General features: G+C 25.6%; 7 protein-coding genes across 7 annotated transcripts; 5 read left to right on the forward strand and 2 right to left on the reverse strand.

Annotated features, from left to right (window-relative positions):
• Positions 1-1,960: 1,960 nt before the first annotated feature.
• Positions 1,961-10,339, forward strand: MKS88_000756 (uncharacterized protein; the record flags this gene model as incomplete). Its single annotated transcript, XM_067218863.1, has 1 exon — positions 1,961-10,339. The coding sequence occupies one exon, from the start codon at positions 1,961-1,963 to the stop codon at positions 10,337-10,339; it is 8,379 nt and encodes a 2,792-aa protein (XP_067075538.1).
• A 937-nt stretch (positions 10,340-11,276) lies between these two features.
• On the forward strand, positions 11,277-12,654 carry MKS88_000757 (1-cys peroxiredoxin; the record flags this gene model as incomplete). The annotated part of the gene is made up of 4 exons (XM_067218874.1): positions 11,277-11,336; positions 11,591-11,674; positions 11,762-11,890; positions 12,148-12,654. 4 exons carry the CDS (start codon positions 11,277-11,279, stop codon positions 12,652-12,654), a joined length of 780 nt encoding a protein of 259 aa, XP_067075539.1.
• A 1,021-nt stretch (positions 12,655-13,675) lies between these two features.
• On the reverse strand, positions 13,676-16,198 carry MKS88_000758 (60S ribosomal export protein NMD3; the record flags this gene model as incomplete). Its single annotated transcript, XM_067218885.1, has 1 exon — positions 13,676-16,198. One exon carries the CDS (start codon positions 16,196-16,198, stop codon positions 13,676-13,678), a length of 2,523 nt encoding a protein of 840 aa, XP_067075540.1.
• Positions 16,199-17,788: 1,590 nt separating this feature from the next.
• Positions 17,789-18,994, forward strand: MKS88_000759 (ribosome biogenesis protein BRX1; the record flags this gene model as incomplete). The annotated part of the gene is made up of 1 exon (XM_067218896.1): positions 17,789-18,994. One exon carries the CDS (start codon positions 17,789-17,791, stop codon positions 18,992-18,994), a length of 1,206 nt encoding a protein of 401 aa, XP_067075541.1.
• A 1,180-nt stretch (positions 18,995-20,174) lies between these two features.
• MKS88_000760 (N6-adenosine-methyltransferase MT-A70) lies at positions 20,175-22,676 on the forward strand (the record flags this gene model as incomplete). Its single annotated transcript, XM_067218906.1, has 1 exon — positions 20,175-22,676. One exon carries the CDS (start codon positions 20,175-20,177, stop codon positions 22,674-22,676), a length of 2,502 nt encoding a protein of 833 aa, XP_067075542.1.
• Positions 22,677-23,798: 1,122 nt separating this feature from the next.
• On the forward strand, positions 23,799-24,993 carry MKS88_000761 (COX assembly mitochondrial protein; the record flags this gene model as incomplete). Its single annotated transcript, XM_067218917.1, has 5 exons — positions 23,799-23,964; positions 24,214-24,280; positions 24,409-24,523; positions 24,673-24,776; positions 24,954-24,993. 5 exons carry the CDS (start codon positions 23,799-23,801, stop codon positions 24,991-24,993), a joined length of 492 nt encoding a protein of 163 aa, XP_067075543.1.
• A 311-nt stretch (positions 24,994-25,304) lies between these two features.
• On the reverse strand, positions 25,305-27,774 carry MKS88_000762 (uncharacterized protein; the record flags this gene model as incomplete). The annotated part of the gene is made up of 2 exons (XM_067218928.1): positions 25,305-26,410; positions 26,649-27,774. 2 exons carry the CDS (start codon positions 27,772-27,774, stop codon positions 25,305-25,307), a joined length of 2,232 nt encoding a protein of 743 aa, XP_067075544.1.
• Between the last annotated feature and the right edge of the window lie 204 nt (positions 27,775-27,978).

Genomic DNA, 27,978 nt, shown 5'->3' on the forward strand with positions numbered 1-27,978 from the left:
AAATAATAATAATAATAATAATAATAGTAATAATATTAAACATTTTTTTTTTATTATTTTAGACAAGATACGTTATTAAATTACATAGGCCGACTGAATCAATTATATTAAAAGTTACGGATAACAGAAATGTAAGAATTTGTTCTTGACAACAAAATTATAAATGTTGTTATGTATTCAAATTTACAATACATTAAGCACATATATATATGTATGAGCATATTAACTTATCCTAGCGCTTTTTTGTGTGCATATTTATGTACACCTTCATTTATGTATGCTTATATTTAAGTACACGTCCATTTCTGTATGCACATATTAACCTATGTAAGTTTTTACTGATGGATTATTTATTAAATTAATGTAGAGCATAATGTATAGAATAAGTAAGAATGAAAACTTAAAAAAGGTTGAAGAGTTAAATTCTCTTTTTTTGATGTGGGGAACAAATGAAAATCCGAATGAAGCTTTTCCTCTAAAAATAAACAGTATGAAAGAAAAAAATAATAATAACTCATACAAGCTTATGAAGTATACATTTTGCCTACATAAATATATGCTCAAGTTGGTATACTCATTATTTTATTTTATTTTTTTTAACTTATAGGAAGCATAGATAAATCGTTCAGTGAACAAAAGGTGAAAAAAAAGATAAGTAAAGAAAAAGAGTAATTTATATAATTTAATACCGTATGTTGAAGTTTTGGAGCATGTATTTTTTATTGTGCATATTACGAAGAATAATTGTACTTAATTTTGAGTAATAAAAATAATGTTTATTTATTTTTTTATTTATAAATTTGCTCCTTTTTTACATTTTCATTACCTTTTCCTTTTTTCTTTTTTTTTTTTTTTTTTTCGTTTGTGTGTAATGGAAAATTTTAAAAAATGACAAAAATTTTAAGAAAAGAAACATATTTTTGCAAAAACAAAATGTGTAAATATGTTTTTTTTTTTTTTTTTATTAAATTTCAAGTTCATGCTTTGTTTCTTATTTTTAATTTTTTAGCATCATGAAAAATGTTCGTAAAAATGTAATAATATAATAACTATCAAACTTATAAGGCGTACATTTTAATTATTCACTGATGTATGCTGTATAAATTCAAAAATAAATTAATCGAAAGAATAAAACAATTAAAACGAATCGAAAAAAATAAAATATTTAAGGCAGATCTAAAGAATACAAGTAAACAGAGCAAACGGATGAAGTGTAAGAATAAAATATTAATATACAAAAACTGTAAAAAAGGGTTTTATGAATTAATAGTAATAATTTACCCGTGTTATGTACTTCTTAAAAGTTTGACCAACTTATTGTATTAAGCATAACATATGCTAAATTATAAATCAGGGCCTTTTTTACTAACCCTTTTTTTAGTTTTTTAAATTTTATGCTTGCAAAATTAATGATGTGTATTGCATAAAAGGATGATAGGCATATAGAAAAGTTAACCATTATTTAAAAATAAACACGCAGTCTAAAAGCTCCAGAATATTGAGGCTTATAATATTTTAGCCAAGTATTCATTTGATTTTTTTTATTTTGTATATATATATATATATATATTTTTTTTTTTTTTGTTTCTCTATTTATAAATATATGTGCACGTATTTTTGTTGATGTTTATGTGTCCATATTGTTATAACATACAATATTATATGCATTTTGTTGTTTCGAAAATTTGTTATAATAAGCATAGATAACATAATTAAATAAGAAATTTTCATTATAATATAGCAAAAAAAAAAAAAAAAAAAGAAGAAAAAAAAGTATTTAAAAGCATATTTGTTGAACGATACTAAAAAATCAAAAAAGAGAATTGTAAAAACAAACGGCCTTTATTCCATGTACAACGAAATACTTTCAAAAAAAAAAGTAAAGTAGTAGAGTAGGAAATTTTTCAAAGGAATATAAAAAATATTTTTTTGTGCGATTTAATGAATTATTTAAATTAAAATGTCTGAAGATAAAGGTGGCAATCATGGAGCATACATTAATAACCCTGAATTTCCATATAAAAATCTGAATATCAAAAAAATTGAAAGAATTAGAAAAAGTACAAGTTTAAATTATGAAATCCCTATTATGAAAAACCCAATTAATGAAGAATTACAAGTAAGGAGAAATAATACTAAACAAGTGAACCTCCAAAAATTTGCAAATTTTTTAAACAAGAAAGTGAGCAAATCTAAAAATTTCATCGAACAGAACATTGAAAAAATTTCATTTTTAAGTAAAAAAAATGATATGTTCATAAAAACAAAAAAAACATGCAACAGGAGTCATGTTGTCGGTTATGAATTACAAAAAGATAGTAAAAAAGACAAAGTGGATACCTCTGTAAGTAGCGCGTTGTTAAAGAATAGAAGCGCATCTAGTAACAACAACAACAACAACAATAATAATAATAATAATAATAATAATAATAATAATAACATTACCAATAATGTTAAAAAGGTTAATTATGTTAATAATGCTAATAGCGCTAATATTGTAAATAATAGCAACAATAAAAACTATGATATTATGAATAAAAGCGCACTAATTGACGAGAAAAAGAAAAATGTACGTATTGCTGCAAAGAATAAAATAACTGAAAATGATACAGTAAGAAGCAAGAAAACTGCTGCTGGAAATAGTAAAGAGATACCTAATTTGGAAGTAGCCAAAAAAATGCCTAACATAAGTGATAAAAGGAGTAAAGAACATTCGCATGTAAATTTTGAAAGATCTAGAACTTTAGTCAAAAATTATAGTTTAACAAGTCCATATGATAATAGCAATAAAGGTAACCGTAATAATAACATCAATAATAACAGTAAAAATAATAGTTGTAATAATTATAGTAATACTCGCAGTATTTATGCTAACACCCTCCTTAGAAAACAAAAATCCCTTCTACATGAAGAAACGCGAAACAAAAATAAAAGCGAATTAAACATCTATGGGTTTGGAAAAAGAACAATAGAAAGTAACAAAAACGAACGTTATTTAAAACATAATACACGGAAAAGCACGGAAAGTAAAAAAAAAGAATGCAGTGGTATAAAAAATGAGAGGAATAATCAAGTTGCGTCTCAAAATAATGAGAACGAAAATTCCAATATATATATGAAACAGTTTAGTAATTTCCTTGATATAAATGATATGGATAAGGAAAAAAAAAACCCTGAGGTACTAACAGAGGTAGAAGAAGAAGAAGGAAAAAAGGATGAAGAGCAAGAAGTAGATGAAAAAAAGAAAATTAAAAAACAAAAATCGGTGGAGAGTTCAAATTTGATATCTTCATATGAGGAATATGAAGTAAAAAGTAAATTATTAAGTGATGTTAATGCGGAAAATAAATTCACAAAAGAAGATAATGCACAAGACCAGACTAATATTTACAGTGAAAAAGAGACAGTACCTGAAAGGAATCCTAGTGTAAATTTAAATCTGTTAAGCTGCGATTTAACCGGATACGAGAATAAGTTTAAAAATAGAGGAGAGCATAAAAACAGCTATACAAAAAGTAAAAACGTTTGTTATGATTATTATAATCAGAGAGAAGGAAATAAAGTAGAAAAATCAAAGAAGGTAGGGGAAGAAGAAGAAATAGCGCAGGAGGATGAACAGTTCTATAATAATGAAAAACAACAGGGAGGCAGGTATTTTGCCGATAATAAAATAAGCGACTCAGGAAGAGCAAAAAAATCTCAAAATTTGGATAAACGTTACAACAATAAGGAATATGAACCAAGAATTAACTGCTTGTTATCGTGCAGCAATAGTGATACGGGTGTAGAAAAAAGAAAAAATTTAGAAAAATCGATAAGTTTAAACGATAATTCATCCATCGATACATTAACAAATTATAGTTTGAAAAATAATAAGGAATATCAACTTTTAAAAGAGAAAGAAAAATTAAAAGATAGTGTAATAAGTAGTAAGTGGAATAGTTTTTATATCAGAAATGAACTGTTTAATAATAAAGGAGATGAAACTTTGTCTTCTCATAACACAGATATGCACAATTTTAATAAGGAGGTAAATGGAAAAAGATTATCTGTTGATAAAAATTTAAAAGAAATTTATGAAAATATAAATAATAACATTAGAACATTTAATGAGTTACTTTCAGAAAAAAATTCTGACAAAAAAAGAAAAATCATTACATCAGATAAAATAGATTTATTAAATGATGCTCCAGTAAATAATTATAACTATTTAACAGAAAAAAAAAAAGATAAAAGTCTTATCTCATATGACACAAATGCCTTAAATGATTATTACATTGACGTTATATCTCACTCCCCGAAGTATACAACAAAAATTGACGAAATAAAAATTGATGAATCAGAGGAAAAAAATTCGAATGATTCTAAATATAATTCCTTGTTGGTTAAGAACAATAATAAAATATATGAAAATTTTGAAGAAAGGTTGAATTTTGACCAAAGTTATTATAATGTCATTGTAAAAAAAGAAAACAAAGATACTTTTGATGAAAATGGAGTCAGCATATACAAAGGAGATCTATATCATAACGAAATAGACAAAAATGTGAATTATAGGGGAATGGTAAAAATGGAAAACGATAAGAATGAAGAAGGTAAGGATAAGAGGGACATTACTAAAACATCCAATTTAGATAATACTTCCTTCAATGAATATATTAAAACAAAAGACGCAAAACGTGTAGAAGATAGTACTTTATTTGGTTCTTTAAAGGTTAATGACAAGATGAAGGAATACGAGAATCAATTAGAAAAATTAAATGAAGAAACCAAGATTCAAAATGAGAATACATTTAATAATGAATTGGTTAATTTTAGTGATTCCGATATACCAAGTTCCAGGAAAGCAGACCATGGTTTTTCTGAAAGTAGTTGTACTCCCTTTTTAAAAAATATGTTTGAGAAAGGAATGAAGGAAGAAGAGGCGGATGGTAGCAAAGAAGAAATTGTAGATGTTCAGAATCCGTCTGCGGAGGAAAAGAAATCAACGTCTGATAAAATGGAAGAGGTAGGAAAGGAAAAAGCGAAGGAGGAAGAAGAAGAGGAAGAGGAAGATGAACAAGTCGAAGCAGAAGAATCAATATACAACAAAAATGATGGAAATATCAATTATGACAAATATAGAAGTGATGAGGATGCAGAGGAGTACACTAACTGGCAGAAAAAGAAATATGATTCAAAAGACTATTTCAGTGAATGTGCTGATGCACATTTTGAAAATAACACAAAAGGTAACCTATTGAAAAAGGGGAATTCAAATTACAATTATTTTTTGGAAAATTCAGAAATAGGAAATAACTTTCCCTTAACAAATGAAAGCAGTGATACTCCAAAAAAGATGTATAAAGATTTGGATGAACTAAAAAATCAAAATAACAATTTTTTTGTATATAAAAAACATGACGAAAAAAGTGATGAAGTCAAATTATTGAAAAGTCAGAATGAGCATACAAGTAAATTTTTATATAGCTCTAACGACACGTATAATGAAGATGTAGTAAAAATGTACAACAACAAGTTGTCCACTGAAGGTGAGAATAAGAAGGAAAACAAACTTATAAACAAAAATATGATACTGAAGGAGATATTCGGTTCAAATTATGAATCGAGCTTAAAAAATAATCTCAACGAGTCTAGTAACATGCTGGGTGATGATGAGGAAGAGGGGGAAAAAGAAGCATACGAAGAAGAGGAAGTGAACGAATTATACGAAGCAGAGGAAAAAGAAGAATCCGATGCAAACGAAAAAGAAGAATACGAATCAAAGGAAAAGGAAGAATACGAATCAAATGAAAAGGAAGAATATGAAGCAAAGGAAAAAGAAGAATCCGATGTAGAGGAAAAGGAAGAATACGAAGCAAAGGAAAAAGAAGAATCCGATGTAGAGGAAAAGGAAGAATACGAAGCAAAAGAAAAAGCAGTTTATGAAGCAGAGGAAAAGGAAGAATATGAAGCAAAGGGAAAGGATGAATATGAAGCAAATGAAAAGGAAGAATATGAAGCAAAGGAAAAAGAAGAATCCGATGTAGAGGAAAAGGAAGAATACGAAGCAAAAGAAAAAGCAGTTTACGAAGCAGAGGAAAAGGAAGAAGCAGTTTACGAAGAAGAGAAAAAAGAAGCATACGAAAAAAAGAAAAAAGAAGCATATGAAGAAGAGAAAAAACAAGTTTACGAAGTAGGCAATCTATCAGAGGACACAGTTACAGAACATTGCGAATACGATGATAAAAAAGAGAGGGAAGAAGAAAATGCGGAAGGTGTAAAACTAAACGAGGGTAAGTATAACCTTTTCACAAATGATAAATCCCTTTTAAAAGAAATTAATGAATACTGCGAATCTCAATTAGAAAAAAGCAAGAGCATGGACAAGGATATATCTTCTAACGAGTTAGGGAATGATGAAGACTCTTTACTTAAAAGATATGAAGAAAATTCTACTCCTTTGATTTTATCGAAGCCTCATTTTAATGACAAAACTAGTGATAGTAGCTATAATACAAGTGTGATAATGAGTCAAAAAAAAAAAAAGAATAACGAATCTTTGAGTATGAAATGCAATAATATTTTTTTAGACACAATGGGCATGAATGATTTAAGGATCATAGGAAATATCTCCGAAATGAAAAGGAAACCGAATATTCAAGATAATTCGAGTGGATATCAAGAAGAAGAATATATATCGAAAAAACATTCTAAGGTAACAGTAGAAGAAGATAAAACAAAATATGAACATGTTCCGATTAATAATGAAGAAAATAGTGAAAGAGAAATAAATATGCAGAAGGGTGAAGAAGAATATTATAAGGAGCAATATTCCATCGAAGAAGAAATTAACCATAATGTGGTTATCGGTAAGAAGGTTTGCAACAAAAATGAAGAAAAGAAAGAAGAATATTTTACGAAAAAACGAAATGTCAGAGAAAATGTTTGTGAAGATATGCACGCAAATGCGTATGCAAATGTGTATGAAAAATTTTCAAATAATCGTGTAAATGAACAACAGAAGGAATACTCTGTAAGTAGTGGAGAAGATGGAATAACAAAAAAAGGAAATAAGAAAGGGGTAGAGATTAGAAAAAATCAAATTAGGGAAAACAGGGAACATTCTAAATATTATACATATAAAGGATATATAAAAAAAGAGCAAGAGCAGGAGAATAAAGAAATGGAATCTCAAGGAAGCTACACATCTTATAATAGAAATCATTTTGGAAAATATGATGATGAACATAAAAATGTGAGTACATCTAATGAGCAGAGTAAAGAACACCATAATTACAAAAAAAAGACTATTTCGAAATATATGGATAATAATTTTTTAATATATAAAGATAAATTATTTCTTAGTAAAGAAAATGATACAAATAAAAATAAGCTGTATTTAAATCATAAAACGTTACAAACACACTATGGTGAAAATGTTAGTAAAAATAAAGAAAGGGAACTTTTATTTGACTCCATGAGTGATAATTACAATTATATAATGAGATTAAAAAAATCGAGAAAAAGCAGTTGTATGAACTTTTATGAAAATATAAAAAGTAGTGAAGAATTCAGTGAGAACAAAGAAACAGATGAGAATATTAAAAGTAGAGTAAGTGACGACAACTATTTAGACTATGTTAAAGATGTGAAGTACAACAGTAAGTGTACCGGAATTCTGAACAGTGATGCTTATAGAGGCCCACGTAATGATGAGAAATCAATTGAAAATGAATATATACTAAAAAAAAGGAAAAGGAAAAACATATTTGAAAGTGATAGCATTATAGAAAGTAAAGATGACACAAATTTTGACATACCTCATAACAATAGTGAATACTTCAATGATGTTAAAAAAAAATTAAAAAAATTTGATAATATTAATAATAGTAACATATCATATGACAACAGTGAATATTCTAAGGGACCATTATATCATAGCATTAATGAAACAACGAACAGTAGTCAAACGATCGTATCGAAAAGAAGTAAATATATTTTGAAACATTCTAATACGTCATCTATTTATGATGATGTGCCATTGTTTTTTAATTTTGTTAACTGTTGCTCAATTGTGCTAGGATCTGAAATTATTTACGTAACTGATGAGACCTACGGGAAATGTGAAAACATTTTAAAAGATAAACCTTTTAATATAAGTGCGGATAAGGGATATTATGAAGACTGCTCTAATGACCTCTATAATGTATTAAACAATAATTTACGTACTGGAATACATAAAAACAAAGGCTTTAATTTAGCGAAAAAGGAAAATATCGAAAAGAGTTCTGGGGAACGTATGAGTTACTGCAACAGTAATATTAGAAATAATAATAATGGTAACAATAATAATTTTAATAATATTGATACTAATAATAATGTTAATAATGAGGAGAGAAAAAATGGGCCAAATTTTTATTCAAAATGTTTGATGTACCCCTCGTCCTCTTCCTTCTCCCCTAATGACAATTCATGTCCTGGGTGGTTAACTAAAAGGAGAATAAAAAAATATTTTGATTTTTGTATAGTAAAATTATGTAAGCCCACATTAATTAAAGGTATAGATATCGATACAAACAACTTCTTAGGGAATTATGCGCCATATGTTTCTATTGAAGGGGCGTACATTGAAGATGATATTTTAGTCAGCTCTGAATCCTTTTCAAAATATGTAGACAAAATTAAATATGAAAACAAAAAAAAAAAAAAAAATGATTTAATTTTTGAAAAAAATTTTTACCACCACCAGAAAAGTAACGAAAATAGTGATATCGTACTGAGAAAAGATTTGCACGAAACTAATAAGAACAATGAGAAAAGTTATATTACAAGTGGTAATAATAATAGTAGTAGTATTAGAAAAAAGGAAGAGCCAGAGAATAATCTCTTTAACAGTAGGGAGGAAATAGAATTATTATTGGATGGAAAAACATATTTTAAAAGAAATAAATATTTTTATGAACCTATTTTAATAGACCCCCTTGATAAATCAGACCAAGAATATGAAAATTATTTAGAAATATTAAGATACAATGATAAGTTCAAGAATTTAAGAAGTAATCCCAAATCGACTTCGTTCGTCGCCAATGGGAATGAATATCGTTATATAGATAATAAGTTGTATACACTGGTGGACGTTACAAGAGAAATAGTTAGTAGGTACCCAGAAATTCACAAGAGGTGTTCAAATAAAAAGTCGTCCATTTTTAAGAATGGAAATGGTACAAGTAACAATAGTACTGATATGAATAGTTATCAAAATTATGTAAATTATAACAAGGAATACGAAAGGAGTGGCTATACTAGTAATACAATGAATTGCGCAAATGATTCTAATTGCGTTAGTAACATCCGTGGTAATGGAAATAACAGAAATGACAGAAACAATATAAATAATAGAAATTACGATAAGGACGAATATGATGGCGATATTGATGATCATTATGAGGGCGGTGATAAGGGAAAGGGCGAAAACAATGAAGAGGAGGATTTCCCCTTTAACGTGAATTTGTATAATTCAAACACGTTATATCTGGATAACGACTATTCAGTTGAAAAGAAGATATATAACGATTTACACAAACAGTATCAATGGGTTTCAATATTGGAAGACGAAAGAATGAACCCAGGGTTTAAGGATTATAACCACAATTGTTTTAACATAAATACATGTAACAAAATATTTACTCATTTGATAGTATGTTTACTGCCAGATGGAGGAATTAATAAATTAAGGGTATATGGAGAAATAAAAATAAGTGAAAAGGAAAGGAAAAAAAATTATAAGAAGACAATTAATGTATGTAATATATTAGATGGATCTAATGTGGTATATACAACTGATGAATTTTATGGAAAATCTGAAAATATATTAATCGACCAAAATTCAAATTATGTTATGGGTTGGCAAACTAGAAGATTAATAAATAGACCTTTACGTTATGTAGAAAATTTAAGTCTAAATAATATATCATCCGTATTTTTTAATAACAATTATTGTATAATAAAGTTAAGTTTTATCACGAATATAAAATATATAGAGATAAATACCATATTTTATGAATATAATTTTCCTTTATGTATTTCTATAGATTACTGTTATTTGAAAGAAGTACATTCTGAGGAAAAATCTAAGCAGATAAAATTTTTCAATGAAAATATACAAAATATTGTATGGAAAGAATTATTGCCTTTATCATATATTAAAGGAAATCATATAAATTTCTTTACAATTAAAAATAGCACGTCGAGTAATGTACCCTTAACTGATATCATATCATCTCATCTGCGCCTGAACATATATCCAGATGGGGGTATAAACACTGTTAAAGCGTACGGGACTGTTGTGGAAATTTAGAGGGGGAAATAAAGAAAAAGATAAAATAGAATAAAATAATATACAATAAATTGCAACACAATAAAATAGAATATATAATAAAGTATAACAGTATAAAAAATGACAAACAGAACAAAACAGTAAACTATATGAATCATGACATTATTAACTCGTGTTTGGTTTATAGTACCATATGTTTGTAATGCCTTTATTTTCCCTTTGAAAAAAGTGTTTGTTCTTTACATGTATTTCCCACGCAGTGCTCATTCATTCACGTATACATGTTTGTATGTATATGCGTACGTATGTTTGTTTATTTGTTTCTTCACATGTGTCATTATTTTAAAATTAAATTGGTTTACCCTGTTTTTATACAATTTTGTTAACAGTAAAGGTAGATTCGTTTGTTTTTCATCCCTGCTTCATTTTTATTTTTCTATATATTATATTTATATATATATACGTTCTTTCATATTACATATATTGATTTTTTTTTTTTTTTTTTTTTTTTTGCTGTTATAACCTTTTAAATTTGCTTATTATTTTAAAATACACATATGTGAGTTAATTTAACTTTTGTGCCGACTGTTATTTGTTCTACTTTTTTTACAATATTGGCTCCTTTTTATTAATATATACGTTTCTAAATTTTTTTGTTTCATCCATGAATGTTGACCGTTTATTAAAGTACCATGGTCGTTTTCTTTTAAAAAATATAATTGCAATTTTAATTTGTGAACTTAATATACATGTATACATATGTTATACAAAAGAAGAATGAACAAAAAGTGTACAAAACAGCACTTCCCAAAAGAGAATAACAAAAATTAAAGTTCCAAATATATAAATATCCTCACTTAGTTTACTGGCTTGCTCTTGTGTATCATCTATTTTAAAATATTTTTCCCGTGTTTACATTTTTAATTGTATATATTGTATTTAATATAAATATAAAACAATGAAAAATAATGCGAAAAAAAAAAAAGATATTAATAGTGATACAAAAATTGTAGCAAGGGTACGGAATATTCATTTTTCTTTTTATCTTTTCATGTGAAAAGAGGAGGTTTAAAAAATAGTAATCGAGAATTAAAATAAGAGAAAAATATAATTTTGGGTGCATGCTTTATTTTTTATCCTTTAACCTTTTTTGGAGTTGGCATTATAATATATATATATATATATATATATACATATCACATTTTGCCGTTCGTTATTCTTATATGCATATTTCTACATACATTTTTATGCATGTTTCGACTTTGTACTAAGAAAATAAACACGAACAAATACTTGCATCTGACATTTCAATTTATCAAATTGTTGTTTATAACTTCTTCATATCGGAACAGACCTGTAAGAAAGATGAGGAAAATTATATTAATTCTTTATCTTACTTTAGTAAAACTTTATTTTTGTTTTAAAAACTTGTCACATAAACAGTCACTAAATATTGTATCAAAAAGGGGAAACTCAATTGGTAGATCTTCGCAAAAATTATACGAGTCAAAAAGCATAGATTTAGCAAACGACATCAAGGAAAATGACTTAATCCCAAATGTAAAAGTTATGGTATAAGAAAATGGAAAAAAAAAAAAAATTAGAGCAACATATGTGAGCATGTATATGTATATATATATATATATACATACATGCATACATGTTACACACAGCTCTCTGATATTTTTGTGTTGTCTTTTGATTCCTTTGAGCAATTTGTATTTTTTTTTTTTTTTTTTTTCAACGCACACTTTTTTGATTTATAAAAATACTGTTATATATTATTCATTATAACGCTGTAAACTTTTTTACCCCTTGTATTGTCATAGATTGATGTAAAAAACATAAATAACATAACACAAGTGGATGAAAAAGATGATTTTAAAGCTATTAATACGCATGAATTATTTAAAAATAAGAAAATTTTATTAATAAGTTTACCAGGAGCATTTACACCTACTTGTTCATCTAAAATGATACCACAATATGAAAAGGAATATGATTATTTTATTAAGGAAAATAAATTTGATGACATTTATTGTATTACCAATAATGATATATTTGTATTAAAGAGTTGGTTTAAAAATATGAACATAAAAAATATAAAATATATTAGTGATGGCAATAGCTCATTCACTGAAAGTATGAACATGCTTGTAGATAAGTCTAATTTTTTTATGGGCATGAGACCTTGGAGATTTGTTGCTATAGTTGAAAACAATATTTTAATAAAAATGTTTCAAGAAAATGATAAACAGCATAATATACAGACGGATCCATATGAAACATCATCTGCTGACAATGTTAAGGAATTTTTAAGAAACAATCAGCTCTAAATTTTTTGAATAATGAAAATGAAATTTTATGGCATTGTTTAACAGCGTAGGTACAGTAGTAAGATGTATATACATTATTTAAAAATTTAAATAACTGTCATCATTTGAGTGTGCTGTCAGGTTTGAGATTTATGAGGAAATATTTGGCCCCTTTTTTTGTTTGAATTTGCATAAGGCTTTTTTTTGTTTACTTTTTTTTTTTTTTTATTATTTTTATATCATTTACTTTATTTTATTTTTATTAATTTTTTATTATTTTTATATATTTTTTTTTTTATTTTAATTTATTTTCATTTTTAATTTTACAAATGTATGTCTACGATTTTTTCTGCAATGTTTGGGTATAATAATTTGACTAAATATATATGTTCTTGTATCCTCCTCTTTATATATAGATTTACATAAACGGATAAATTTTACGAACGTCATGACTTCGTCATTTGGCATATTTTTGTTCCCACTTCATTTTATAACACCTTTATATTAGAAATACATTTATATGTAGTTACATTCGCAAGATGATTATTCTAATATAATTGAGAGATCGGAATATGTGTTTATTTATGCAATTATAATAATTTAAAAAAATATATATATATTTTTTATATCTTAGTAAGATCTTCAATATCAAACATACATCTGTTAATATATATGGTAAATTTTTTAATTTACCACAAATAAATATCCAACATATGTATACATAAGCGTATATATGTTCATGTACATACATGCATTTTACGAGTTTTTAATGAAAGTATCCTTTATGTTAAACATAAAATTGGGTTAACAATCATGTGCAGGTATATACGTATGAAGGCGTAAATGTATGAAACTCAGTATGTGAAACTGCATTAAACAGGGTACACATCTGTATTTTATCATACATCAGTAAATGGATCAGTATGTATATATGTACACATATGTATGCACAGACACGCAGAAGCACACTAGTGGTGTTGGGGCGAAAAAACAAATTCGATAATACTACATTTTTGAACAAAGTAGGCCAGTAAAATCAAATTTAGGCTCCTTTGATTGTCATATTTTCTATGTCTCTACAATTGTTTAGAACAATTCTTTTAAAGACATCTTCTTCATTAATATTTTTTACGGTTTCAATATTGTTATATTGAACCTGTAATTCATTTTCAATTTTTTGTCGTTCTTTTGATTTTACTCTATCAATAATAATTATATTATAATTATCATTTTTTTCTAAATATAAACTTATTTCGTTATCGAATGTATGTTTTCTTAAGTCATATGCATTCACATAATCCCCTGGCTTTAAATGTTTTGCATTACAAGTTTTTGTTAGTATGGTGTTTCCATTGGACTCGTCATATAATTCGACATACGCATACACCAGTTTATCTAATTTTACTTTTCTTGAGGATGATTTACAGCTTTTTGTATCTGTAAGACTGTTTTTATCATCATCGTTAATAACATAGTCATCATCCGTAGAATATTCTTCTATATCTTGAGCGTTGGTAAAATTTTTTATTTTTCTTTTTAAATTATTTTTATTTTTTATATTATTTTTGTTTTTACCTTGTGCATTTGCAAATGAATTATTATCATCTAAAGCATTACTGTTATTGTTTAATTTATTATTGTTATCTTTATTTCCTACATAATTTTTCTTTTTGTTTTTAGAATATGGGTCACTGTCAATGTATTCTACATTGAGTATTAGAAATACCTTAGCGTCGGCTTTACTTAACAGAGGGAGGAAGGGATGCTTGTTGTATCTTTCTTGTGATATATGCGCATTATTTAAAAAACAAAAAGGATTAATTAAAATAATAAAAATAGAAACGTGCATACATAAGTAGAAAGAACTTTTAATTCCATATTTCATAGATAAATCTCTTGGAAAAAAAATTAAGTCAAATTTGCATATTGGACATATATCAATAGAAAAAGTGTATAAATAGTTATACGTATTATTACTTGCATCATGATTAATTAAATGTTTTGAGTTTTTATATTTTGACATTGTTTTACTTAAAATAAAATCACAAAATTTTAATGCATCATTTCTTGATAAAAAATGAAAATCTAACCCATCAGGATTTGAAACAATATTAATAATATTTTCATTCATATTACATTTCAATAATAGGCTTTCTAAAAATAGCAATGTTTTTTTATGTTCGACTTTTTGTCTTACTGATACACATGTATTGTATGTATATGGAGTATACTTTTTTTTACAATCATCACATTGAGTATATTTAATTACATAGTGTAAAATTAATTCTATTTCGCTAATAAAGTTATTGATCAACTCTTCCTGCACAGTTAAATGAATTTTTATTCTTTTGCTATGAGGTTCTGTGTATAAAAATTTGGCATCGAGTATTTTTAACTTTTTTAATTTATGGACTTTTTTTAAACATAAAGCTAATAATTCTTTACTTTCCAGCTCGCAATAAACCCATTTATTGTGTAAATATCTTCGACATTCACGACAATAGTATATTAAATAGGTATCTTTATTTATATTCATGCTATTACTTTCCACATTTTGTAATATACAATTGTTACACATTTTCGAAGCGTTTGTTTTAATTGTATCTCCACATAAAATACATGGAATTAGTCGTAAGTTGTCACTTTCTAAGGTATCTGTAAAATCTCTATTTTCGTAATTTTTTCCGTTACTGGGATTAGAAGCATTCATCATATGATCTCCATTATTATTACTATTATCGTTATTACTATTATTATGACTATGCTCACTTGTTTTTCTTCCATTCAAGTTACTTTGATCTTTTTTATTTTCATGAATTGTATTTAGAATATCCACAAAGGAGGAAGAAAGATAGTTATTTAGACTGTCATTATAGGATTTTTCAAACCCGTCTTTTTTATTACCACCCCTATTTTCATTTAATGCTTCCTTTACTTTTCTTTCATTTAAATCATTCTTTACTTCTCTCTCATCTAATACATCCTTTACTTCGTCCTCATTTAAAATATCTTTTATTTCTTCCTCATATATATGAATATTTGTTCGACGATGGTCTTTTTCATTATCAGTAAATTCGCGCTTATCGTATTTTTCAATCTTCTCATTTTTTTCGTTCTTCTCATACCTCTCTTGCTTTTCGTAAATGAAGTCATTCGTATTATCTTTATAATCGAAATCCATATAACTCGCACAGCTTAAACTGTTATTTATGTTATCTTCTTGTTTCACTATATTATAACTGCTTATATTTTTACCATTATAATTATACTTCATTATATTATCATTGGTATTATCATAACATTTTTTACTAGCACAATCAGCTTTATTATTAAGGTTAATACCATTTTGTATATTAACCATACGATCTTCAGAACTATCATCAATGCTACTTCCTTCGTCCTTCTTTATATGGTTCTCCTCTTTATCTAGGAGAAAACTCACTTTCTTAACTTTCTTTTTCATGTTTGTTTCGTTTGAATTTTCGCTGATCGAAAATGATAGTGGTGATTCTACATTTTCCTTTTCTCCATTTTGATTTAGTTCTCCCTTTTTTACGTTATTCATTTTGTTGTCATAAATATAAAAAGATACATTTATACAAATATATATGTGTATATAAATATATATCCTTTATGTAACTATTATTCGTAAAAAAAAAAGAAAAAATAGGGAACACGTTATTAATATAAAACATACTCTAAATAATTATCAATATGCATGCTGTTCTATGCTAAAAGTTCGTTCCTGTGTACATATACATACATACATATATACACGCATAAATACCTACATATATGTATATATATTGAGATATTCAAAAAATAATCATATGAACGAGAAACTTACATTTCTTAAACATAAAATTTCCAAAATGTATTACCTTTATGCTCATAAATATTATTTTATAAAAGTAATCGTTGTTTTTTTGGTATTCTTCTTGCGTTAAGTTACACTTACTATATAAGAATTCGTTTTATTCTTTTTATTTTAATTATTATTTTTTTTTTTTTTTTTGTATTATTTTTCAAATGAGTTTATTAATTTAAAAATATGAGCGTTCTTCATTTTATTACGTATTATATATATATAAATATACATATATATATATATATATATATATATATATTATATATATATATATACATAAGCTACTTTTTTTTAACAGTGATTTTCTCTACAGTTAAAATAATCACTCTGGTTCACGTAGTTGTAGCTAAATTTTAAAATATGAATTTTCTTTACTTTATGCATTGCTACAATTAATGCAAGTATATTATATGTCAATGATTTTTTTTTTTTTTTTACTATATATCATTAACATAAATATATGCATTTATACATAAATATGCCGTATTATCATTACCCCACAAGCAAAATTCTTCGTAAATTGCTATTACATCAGCACTGTTATCATATACATAATATATAAATTTCATACCACATGACATTTTCCCGCCTTACTATTTTGCTAACAATGAGTAACTCCACGATTTACTCTTTAAACATTTTAATGGTTCTTATAACTTGTTAAAAGTTTCTGAATATTTATTGGTCATTTTGCCTATTTTTTCCTTTTTTTTTATAAAGCTTAAAAAATTTTTTTTAAATACATATACCATTTTGAGTATATATAAAATATATATTATCTGTTTAAAAAAACTTTGAAGAGTATTATTTCACATTACCTATATAGCGTATTTTGCTTCATTTAAAAAAAAAATAAAACGATATAAAACAAAATGAAGCAAAATAAAACAGATTTATTGAAAGTACTCATAATATGAGAATATATAAACAAATATAAAAGTACCTTTTAAGCATCTTTCTTGTTAATTATTTAATAGTAATTAATAAAGGAATATATTTACTGTTTCCGCAAAGATTTTATGATTTGTACAGTGTACGGAAAAATATTGTAACTGATGAATTTATTCGTATATTTATTTATTTTACACCTATTTACCTATTTAATCTACATTTCCAACGATTTACTCTACACCTTATTATCTATATTCCACATTTGTTTTGTTATTTATCCTACATTTGTTTATTTTTGATATAAATTAAAAAGATAAATCTATATGAATAGCTATTTGTAACATAATTACACTATTACACTTTACACTTAACAAACAAAATTGAGGAAAGCTCAAAATGAAAAAAGGAAAAGAAGATAATAAAAAAAAATTAGCAAGAGGTAAATTAGAAGATACTATAGATATAACACAAAATTTGGAACTAGAGTTAAATAAAAACAATGAAAAAACATGTGTGCTGTCGTCAGTTAATGCTAATAAAATTGTCAATAAAAAAAGGAAGGGAAATAAAAATTATCACCTTAAGGTGGTCACCAAAAAAAGAGCTTTAACTAAAGGGGAAGAAACAGGTGATGATAGTATTTACACAGAAACTGTTTCTTCTGTTGTTGAAAAAAGTCAGGCAGAAAAAGACAGCAAAAAGTTAAAAGTAGATAGAAAAGAGGACCTTAACACAGACATTCTTGACAGTAAGGATAAAGATTCTTTTAAAATAGATGAAGATCCTTATTTATTAAAAGAAGCAACGTATATAAGAAAAAACGAGTTATGGAAAAACAAACAAAGAGTTCTAATTGTGCGATCATCATTAAAAAAAAAGAATTGTAAGTCATTTATTGAAAATTTAAAATTATTATTACCACATCATAAGGTAGAGAGTAAATGGAACAAAAAGGCTACAAAAAGTGATTTAAGTGATATAAGTTATAGCAGAAATTGTAATAATATCATATTTTTTGACATAAAAAGAAAACGGTATTGTTTATGGATATGCAAAAATGTAACGGGTCCATCGTTATATTTTGAAATATTAGATTATATACCTTTACATAGTTTAATATTTTCAGGTAACTGTTTATTATATTCAAGACCCCTTTTAATTTTTAGTAAACATTTTGATGAATTAGAACATTTGAAATTAATAAAAGAAATGTTTATTCACGTCTTTGGAATACCAAATTATCATCCTTTGAGCAAACCATTTTATGATCACTGTTATAATTTTTTTTATACAAATAATTTAATTTATTTTCGGCATTATCAAATTTTACCATTAACCCTAGTAGATTCTAATAATATTAATAAACAAAAATTGGTAGAAATAGGACCCCAATTCACCTTACATATTATTAAAATATTTGAAGAATGTTTTAAAGGTAGAATTATTTTCGAAAATGTGAATTATAAAGATTACGTTACAGTTCAGCAGATGAAGATGCAAAAAAATATAAAAAAAAAAATAAAGCGTCTTGAAAAGAAAGAGAAAACGATTACAAGGTTAAAATCAATTCGTACTCCGATTAAAACAGATATAGACTTTTAGATAAACATGTATATAAATGTGATTTTTATCATTTCACCTTTGCGTCTATCTGCTTATGTGTATACTGTTACATGTATTACTGGAAACTTATTTTTGCTCTTGTGCATATATATATGTATAATTTCTTTCGCTCAAATGTAAGCAGTGAAAATGCATTTTACATTTTTATATTTTGGCCAAAGCAATTTTTTAAGTAACATAATATATTTTGTACTATGCATATATCTTTGTACATATTCACTGCGTACTTCTTTTCCTCTCTTATATTTTAAAAGAATATGCCCATAGAGGGAAACAACTGAGAAACATGCACAAACAGAATACATACCATTTAGGTGTATATGTATGTATATATTATTTATGTATTTACGTACGCGTGTATAACCAAATATATACAAACATCTCAAGAGAACTTAAAGATGTAAATCATATGTTATAGGTTTTGAAAATAATAAAGAATTTCAAAAAAAAAAAAAAAAAAAAATTATAATCGCAGTATATCTTCAAGTATGTAATAAAAAAAAAGCTAAGCTAAATACCTTTTTTTTTTTTTTCATTTTTAAAATAAAGAAATATTAATACATTAAAACATTAAAAACAATGAACTATTATAAAAATGAAAAGAAACTGTTATATCAGAAAGGATTTGCTCCTCCGAATGAGTTTGAAAGGTCTGGTTGAAATATACATTTTTCCATTTTTTCCTTTTTCTCCCTCATAAAAAAATTTTTTTTTTTTGTAAAATATAACTGATTTAAAAATACAAAAGCTACATAATTATTATATATATTTGTACATGCATATTTATCCATACTTATATGTGTAACTTTTTTTGAAAAATGTCCTTTTAAAATTTATTTCGCGCGAATAGTCATTCTGCATAAAAAAAAAAATGGCATTTTTTGTTTTTGTTATATTATCATTATGTTATAGTAAATATATAGTATATAAATAAAAAAAAAAAAAAAAAAAAAAAATGAATGAATGAATGAATGAATAAGTGAATAAGTGAATAAAAGGAATAAAAATAATCCTTGGTACAATGTGACGAATAAAAAATTTAATTAGAAAAATACATTATTCAAAATTTTGCCCACTAATTACAATACGTATACCATTGTAAGACCAAAAGAGAATATATAAAAACAAGCGAATTGAAAAATTATTAAAAAGGAAAAAAATGTCGTTGGCAAGGGAAAAATATCTAAAAAGAAAAAGGGAATTGCTCGAAAACATAAACATAATTGATAATAATATTGGGGAAAAAAAAGAAGCAATTTTGGAAAAAGAAAAACGAGAAAAAATAAAAAATGAAGAGAATAATACGTATGAACGAAAACATGATGAAGCAAATAAATTTATGTCACAGAAAGACTCTAATAAATTAAAAGAAGATAGAAAAATAGAAAAAGAAGGAAAACGTGTCAAAAAAAGTGGTTACGATAACATTAATAATAACAGTAATAACAATTATAATAATAATGACAATTATAATAGTAATAATAATAATAAAAATAACAGTAGTAGCAGCTACAACCAGTTGAATTATAAAAAGGATTATTGGCACCATGACCAGTATGGGAACAGAGATGATCATGATGAACATATGAAAAGGGGGAAGAAGGATTTTGAAAAAATCTTAAGTAACAGTAAAAAGGATCGTAATAATAACAATGAAGAAGAAACGATTTCCACTAATTCCAACGTACCTGTACATGATTTGCCCAATATAAATAATCCTAATAAAAACGTTGGAAAAAACTATTCAAATATAAATAAAAATGCAAATAGTTCATCTTCTATTGGTTGCTCCATGGCTACCCAAGATATAGACCGAAATAAAAATAGTGATAGAAAAAAAAACAATTCTTGGGTGAATAATTCATCTACTACTAATAATAATAACATGTACGAAATTCTAACAGATTTAAACAATATAGATATATGTAATAGTGCAATTTTATTAATATATACATGCAAATTACTACTACATATGTGTGGTAAAGAAAATGAAAACCAAAATGTCACTAATACATCGTTAACTTCGGTAGAAATTCTACGAGAAATTAAAAACAGAAATCGGAAAAATGTAAAATTGTTGAAAATAAATATTTTGAATAACATATTGATATATTTGTCGTATAAAAATACCGTAAGAGGAGAAGACAAAACTATCATAAATAGTAATGAGTTAAATCAGGAAAAATTAGATAACACATTTGAAAAACATAAAGAAATTAAATTAGAAGATACTTGCATAGATATAGAAAATGTAGGTATTAATATAATAATAAAAGTTATTTATATAAAAAACATTAAACATTTATTACTTAGATATATACATCAATTTACTAATAATAATTACAAAAATGTTGGTGAAGCAACTAATTTAAGTAATGCAAAAAGTGGTGATAAGGTCAAAAATGAGGGGAAAAAAATGGTTGGTATAAGAACCCCAAATGAATATAAAAATAATAGTAACTTGATGGAAGGTGGCAATAATAATACATATAACTCCGTGCTTCAAGAAAATGAAAAAAAAAAAAAAAAAGTAAATAATACAAATTGCTCTGGGGAATACGACACCAAATATAAAGAAGAGAACAGGAATAGTAATAATAATAATAGTAGTAATAACAAGATAAGTTATTTAGAAAATTTATTAAACGAACCAACAGCAAAGGAAAAAAAAATAAAACAAGAAAAGACTAGTATACTTTCCATTATTGAGGCGCCAACTGTAATTGAAGAAATGCGAATTAAGAAATTTCAAAAAAAAGATGATTCTGTAAAAATTATATGTCCATATTTGACGAAAAAAAATTGTCAAAAGCATAGTACAGAATGTAACAAAGTACACTTTAAGAAAATTATATCTGAGCATACAGACGTATCACTAGGCGATTGCTCATATTTAGATACTTGTAGACATATAGAAACATGTAAGTTCGTTCATTATGCAGTCGATAAAGACGATCAAGTAGTTAGAAATCAAGAAAATGTAAATGAAAATAAAGTGGATATATATAACGTAAATGATAATACGTATGGACCCCAGTGGATAAGATGTGACTTAAGAAATTTTGATTTGAGTATATTTAATCAGTATGTTAGTGTTGTAATGGCAGATCCACCTTGGGATATACATATGGATTTGCCTTATGGTACCATGACAGATAATGAAATGAAGCGATTACCGGTACAGTTAATACAAGATGAAGGTATGATCTTCTTATGGGTAACAGGAAGAGCTATGGAACTAGCACGAGAATGTTTACAAATATGGGGATATACAAGAGTAGAAGAAATTTTGTGGGTTAAAACAAACCATTTACAACGAATTATAAGAACAGGTAGAACAGGCCACTGGTTGAATCACTCAAAAGAACATTGTTTAGTTGGTATTAAAGGACATCCAGTTATTAATAGAAATATTGATTGTAATGTTATTGTATCAGAGGTAAGAGAAACGTCGAGGAAACCAGATGAAATATATTCATTGATAGAAAGATTATGTCCTCAAAATTTAAAAATCGAACTTTTTGGAAGACCTCATAATGTTAGAAATAACTGGATTACTTTAGGAAATCAATTAAATGGTGTTGTTTTACATCATCCGCAGATAAAGGAACGGTATAACAAAATCGCATCACAATTTAATATGCCCTTATGCGAGGATTAATTTTTTTTTTTTTTTTTGTTATGAGCATAATAAAGGGGAGCATACAAATTGGAACTTTTAAAAATTAGAAAAATTATGAAAGTTCAAAATTTATTACAAAAGAATACTGCAACGATATAAGTTACAGTTATTGTTAAAAAAGAAAAAATCGTAATTAAAAAGGAAGTATAATTTTTAATATAGGAATATAGGTTGTTTTTCCATTTCATTTTTTTTCACCATTCCGCTATTTTATGTTAGTTAAATTGCTGCCTTTGCTTAGCATGTTTAGGCTTATATACCTACCATATGTACAAGTATGTATGTACACTGTTTGTTTTCTTTTTTTTGTGTAATTATACTTTTTATATCATCTTATAATAGTATTATTCTACGATTTTAATGATTGTTATTAAATTTGTTATCATTTTTTTTTTTTTAAATGTGAAACTTAATAATATTTGTAATTAAAATATGTGAATATTTTATGTATAAATATATTTATAAACATATGTGCAAAAAATTATTTTCCCTATTTTTAAGTTAAACTTATTGGAATGATCTTATTTTAAGCTTTTAATTTTTAAAATCATAAAATGGAAATGTCATGAAAATATATTGAGAGAAATCACAACGAAAAATAAGTTATTGTATTTTTGGTACTCATTTTTTTATACGCCGAAAGATTATTGCTCAACGTTATCCTTTTGTGACTGTAAAAATTTGATATATAAAAAAATTTAAAATTGTTAACAGTATTTTTAACTTTTTTAAGTTATTATATGAAAGATCTATAATTCACACAATCAATTTTTATAGCCGATGCATAATAAGCATGTTCACATGTGTATGGAGAGAAAATGTTAATTTTTATTAATTTTTAAGTATAAGCTTTGTGCTTATTTTGTTATATATCATATTACGAATTAAATGTTCCTATGCCAGGATATATCAGTATATAGCAGCTTATTATCAAAAAAAAATTACAAGCAAAATTGGAATAATTTTTTTAGAGGTTTCGTAAAAAAAATATTGCATACATATACGAATACATACCCTTGTACACACATACATGCATTAAGTATATAGAATTTTCTTAAAAATATTTTCCATGTAAATATTTAACGATTATGTAAAAATAAAATGAGAAAAATATGGACCCCAATAAGAAGACCAGAAGATCAAAAAGAAATAAAGAATAATTATGATGATGAGAAAAAAGAAAATTTTGAAAAGTCGTTACCAAAAGATTTTATAGAAAATAACAGGAACAATAGAATTCCATACTTTGAAATAAAGGAATCTACACGTACGTAAATATTATGACATAAGTTTCTGTAAACGTGTATAAGATGAAGAGCATTGTGATGTATGAAAAATGTTCACAAAGTATTGATGTATATATATATATATATATTTTTTTTTTTTTTTGTATATTTTTATGTATATATGAATATATATATATTTAAGCGTATATATATAAGCTTACATGTTTATGTACTTATTTTGCACATGGATGCAACACTATTATATTCTCGTTACATATGAAAATTTCTAGTGGTGGAACAAAAGGAAAAGAAAGAAGTTCAAAAAATATTAGCCTTAGAATTAAGAGATAAATGCAGGTAAAACATAAATAAGTGAATCAAAAGAGGAATTCAATTAAATTGTTAAGAGGGGACAGTACACGTATGAATTTATATACACTTGTGTATATATATGTTAATATGTCTTACTGCACTTTTTTCGTTAGGGCAGAAATTGATGAATATGTGGAATGTTCTGTAGGAAGACTATGGACAATCTTAAAGTGCAAGGATTTAATGATTAAAATGAGAAAATGCTTAGAAAAATACGAAAACCTTGAAGTATATAAATAAAAGAAGAAGAATATGAAATATTACCAAATTCATATATAGCATTTCATAACGCGCACACAGAAGCGCACAAATGTGTGTATGTATACATATATATATATATATATATATATATGCGCATATTTATGTTTTCCTTTAAGTATGTGAAATTTAGGGAAAATCAAATAATTGAAGAAAGAAAGAAGAATGGAACTAGCCTATACAGATCTAATGAGAGAGCAAGATATAACAGATTTATATATACGTAATACTTAACAAAATGAATGTAGAAAAGTATAATAGATCTATGCTTTCATGTGCCCTGAATATAATTGTATAAAATGATTAATTAGATTTACTTTTTACAAAGTTACTTTTATTTTATTTTATTTTATTTTTTTATTTTTTTTGTTTTTATAAATTTCTTCATGTTCCTTTCCAGAGATAATGAGAGAGGATGGATTCCAGAAAAGAGGTATTGAAGACATTTCGGAGGAGGTACTTTATGCAAGGATTTATTAAGGAGTATCCGAATGAATTGCATATGAAATTTTATGTACACATGTGCATATATACATATGTACATAAGCACGCAGTTGTATTTGTTTGCAAATTTTTGCATTAAATTTTGATAGGGAGAGATGACACATAACGTAGTCACAAATTTATAAAAAAAAAAAAAAAAAAAGGTAAAATATGTACACATGTACATAAGAACTCATATTAGTACACAAACTCGATGTAAAGGTTTTAACAATTGGGTGCACTTGTTTAAGAAAAAAGAAAAAATGGTTCAATAGATAATTTTATATTTCTCATTTTTCTTGTCGAATGTATCAATGTGTTGGAAGATGTTTAAATATCTCATATCATGATAATTATAATCAACATTAAAAGTGTTAAATTTCAAGAAGGAGGGAATAGTTTTAAAGTAAACGCATACATTGTGATGAGAAGAAAGTAAATGTGTTAATCTACACTGTTCTGAACAATACGTAGCAATATAACAACCATGACAATACTCAAAATTATTTTGATTATACTCAAATGAATGTATGTTGGTGAATTTATTGCACACAGAATTCCAGCAATAAATACCGTAATTTATATTTTTCAAAAAGTAAAATTCTCCTAAAGAATTTTCTTGTTTTAAATTATTAAAATAATACCTATTAATCAAAGTTAATTCTTGCAACATGATATTATCGTTTATCGTTTGTTTTCTTTGTAAAGCACAGTCAATGAAATGGTTAATTTTTACAGCAATTACATAAACTTGTTTCCATGTCTTTTCATCTATTAATAACCCTTTATTATAGTATATATTTTTAATAGTATTTGTTGCATTTAAGATGATTTCACAATATTTTTTTTTTATATATATAGAACTTAATTTGTATAAACATAACAAATCAGCTATAAATAGTAAAATATCTCTACCAATTAATATATTCATATCGCCATAGAAAATTTCGTCAAACATATAAAATAATTTTATTTTATTTTCATTTATTTTTTCGATGCATTTTTTATTTGGTATTCCATATAAAAATTCTGTTATCATAAGAAAAAAAGAGTTAATAAAATTTAAGTACTTTTGATTTACTGTAACTTTTTCAATATTCTCTTTTTTTAAGGAAGAAATGACTATATTAAAAAAAGGAGACTCCAAAAAATTATTAGCTATTTGTTCTATGTCTATATTTATAAATTCCTTAAAAAAGGGAAATAGACTTCTAATTATATCTATATTGTAATTTAAACTCGATATAACTACTTCATTGTATATATTATTATAATTATTTTCTAATATCATGTTAATTCGAATCTCAATGTATTTGTACACATGTAACCTCATTAGAAGTCTGTAAATGCTTGGAACTCCGCAGAATAATATGCCTGGGTGTGTGAGGTAAATGAAGCATAATTACAGTAGGGGAAAGTGGAACATTAAAAAAAAAAAAAAGAAAAAAGAAAAAATAAGAAAATATTAGCTAGTGAAAAAGAAAAAACATAATTTTAGCTAACAAGTAAAAAAAATTTTAGCTGATAAAAATGTGCGTAATTGTTTACAAAAGAATGATAAAAGTAGCACCTCCCAAATAGGCAGCAAAATAAATGGATCAAATTTTTTTACCTGTGAAAATATAATGGGAAAACTTGTAAAATTTTCCGTTATTCCTAGAAAATGTGTACTGATCAAGAACTGCGGCATCATTCTCATAATTCATTAAATAAGAATAAAATGAATTATGTGTAGAATTAAAATTTTCTATAATTAGGGGAATCCATATATTATGAACAAGCTGTATCCAGAATTTTCCATTATCTATGTGCAAATTTAACATATTATTTATAAAATATTCATTTTTTATAATATTTTCTAAATTAGTTTTTAAATACATATTTGAAATGTCGTTTTCATTTATATAAAATTTTCCTTTGTTCATATATACTTTTTTAACATATTTTCGAATTTTTCTTAATCCTGCAATGTCTTCGTATGGATACACATAATGATATTTATTAATAAATAGTTTCAAATATTTATACTTATCTAGTCTTTCATCGAAATCTGGAGTTGTAATTACATTTAAAATGTCGATTACTTCACGTATATCAACTGAATCACAGTTAAAATTTAATCCTTGAACAATTTTCTTACATTTTTCTTGAACTAATCGTAAAGCAACTTTTTCTGAATCCTTATCACCAAAAATATCATAATCGTTATATTCAAGAAAATCTAAATCGTGCTTTAATTTTATTATATCCGTATCTACCTCTTCTGGTCGAAATTTATGTATATCGTGATTTTGTACTTTGTAAAATTTTAAATTATCATATATTTTATTGCATTCCCTTTGTATTTTTTTCAAATGGAAACAATCATTGTCTATATTTTTCTTTGAAAAAATTAGAACATCGTTATGGTTATTTATGCTAAATGGATATGCACCTTTGTCAACACATGTCCCCACTGCTGTATTTGGAGGAACATTCGGATCCTCGTCATTTGATACTACCTTATGTCCTTCCTTATATGATACTATATTATCATCCAGTTTACACGGCCTGTAATCTGTGCAAACATCATTTTTGCCACTCAGAAAAGAGCTAATTAGCACATTTAAACATTTTATTTTTTGTTTTCTTTTATGGCCTTCAGTTGTGTTACGATTTTTGTATATCTGAAATAAATCTTCCTCCTTTGTACTGAAAATTGCTGTTGTTTCATTTTTTTCATTTTGTATATTAGCCATAATTAATTTCTATTTATATTTTTCTACATTAGAGATTTTTTATGTTACAGAAATGCACACTTATTCACTTCTCATTTTTTTAGGTAAAAAGTGTATTTTGATATAAAAATGTTTCGCTAAATAAAAAAAGAAAAAGAGAAAAAAAACAGTTACACTTCTTTTCACTACAATAACAAGAATATAAAAAGAAAAAAGAATATATGT

This window comes from Plasmodium brasilianum, chromosome 2, assembly GCF_023973825.1.
Source record: "Plasmodium brasilianum strain Bolivian I chromosome 2, whole genome shotgun sequence".
Taxonomy (NCBI): domain Eukaryota; phylum Apicomplexa; class Aconoidasida; order Haemosporida; family Plasmodiidae; genus Plasmodium; species Plasmodium brasilianum.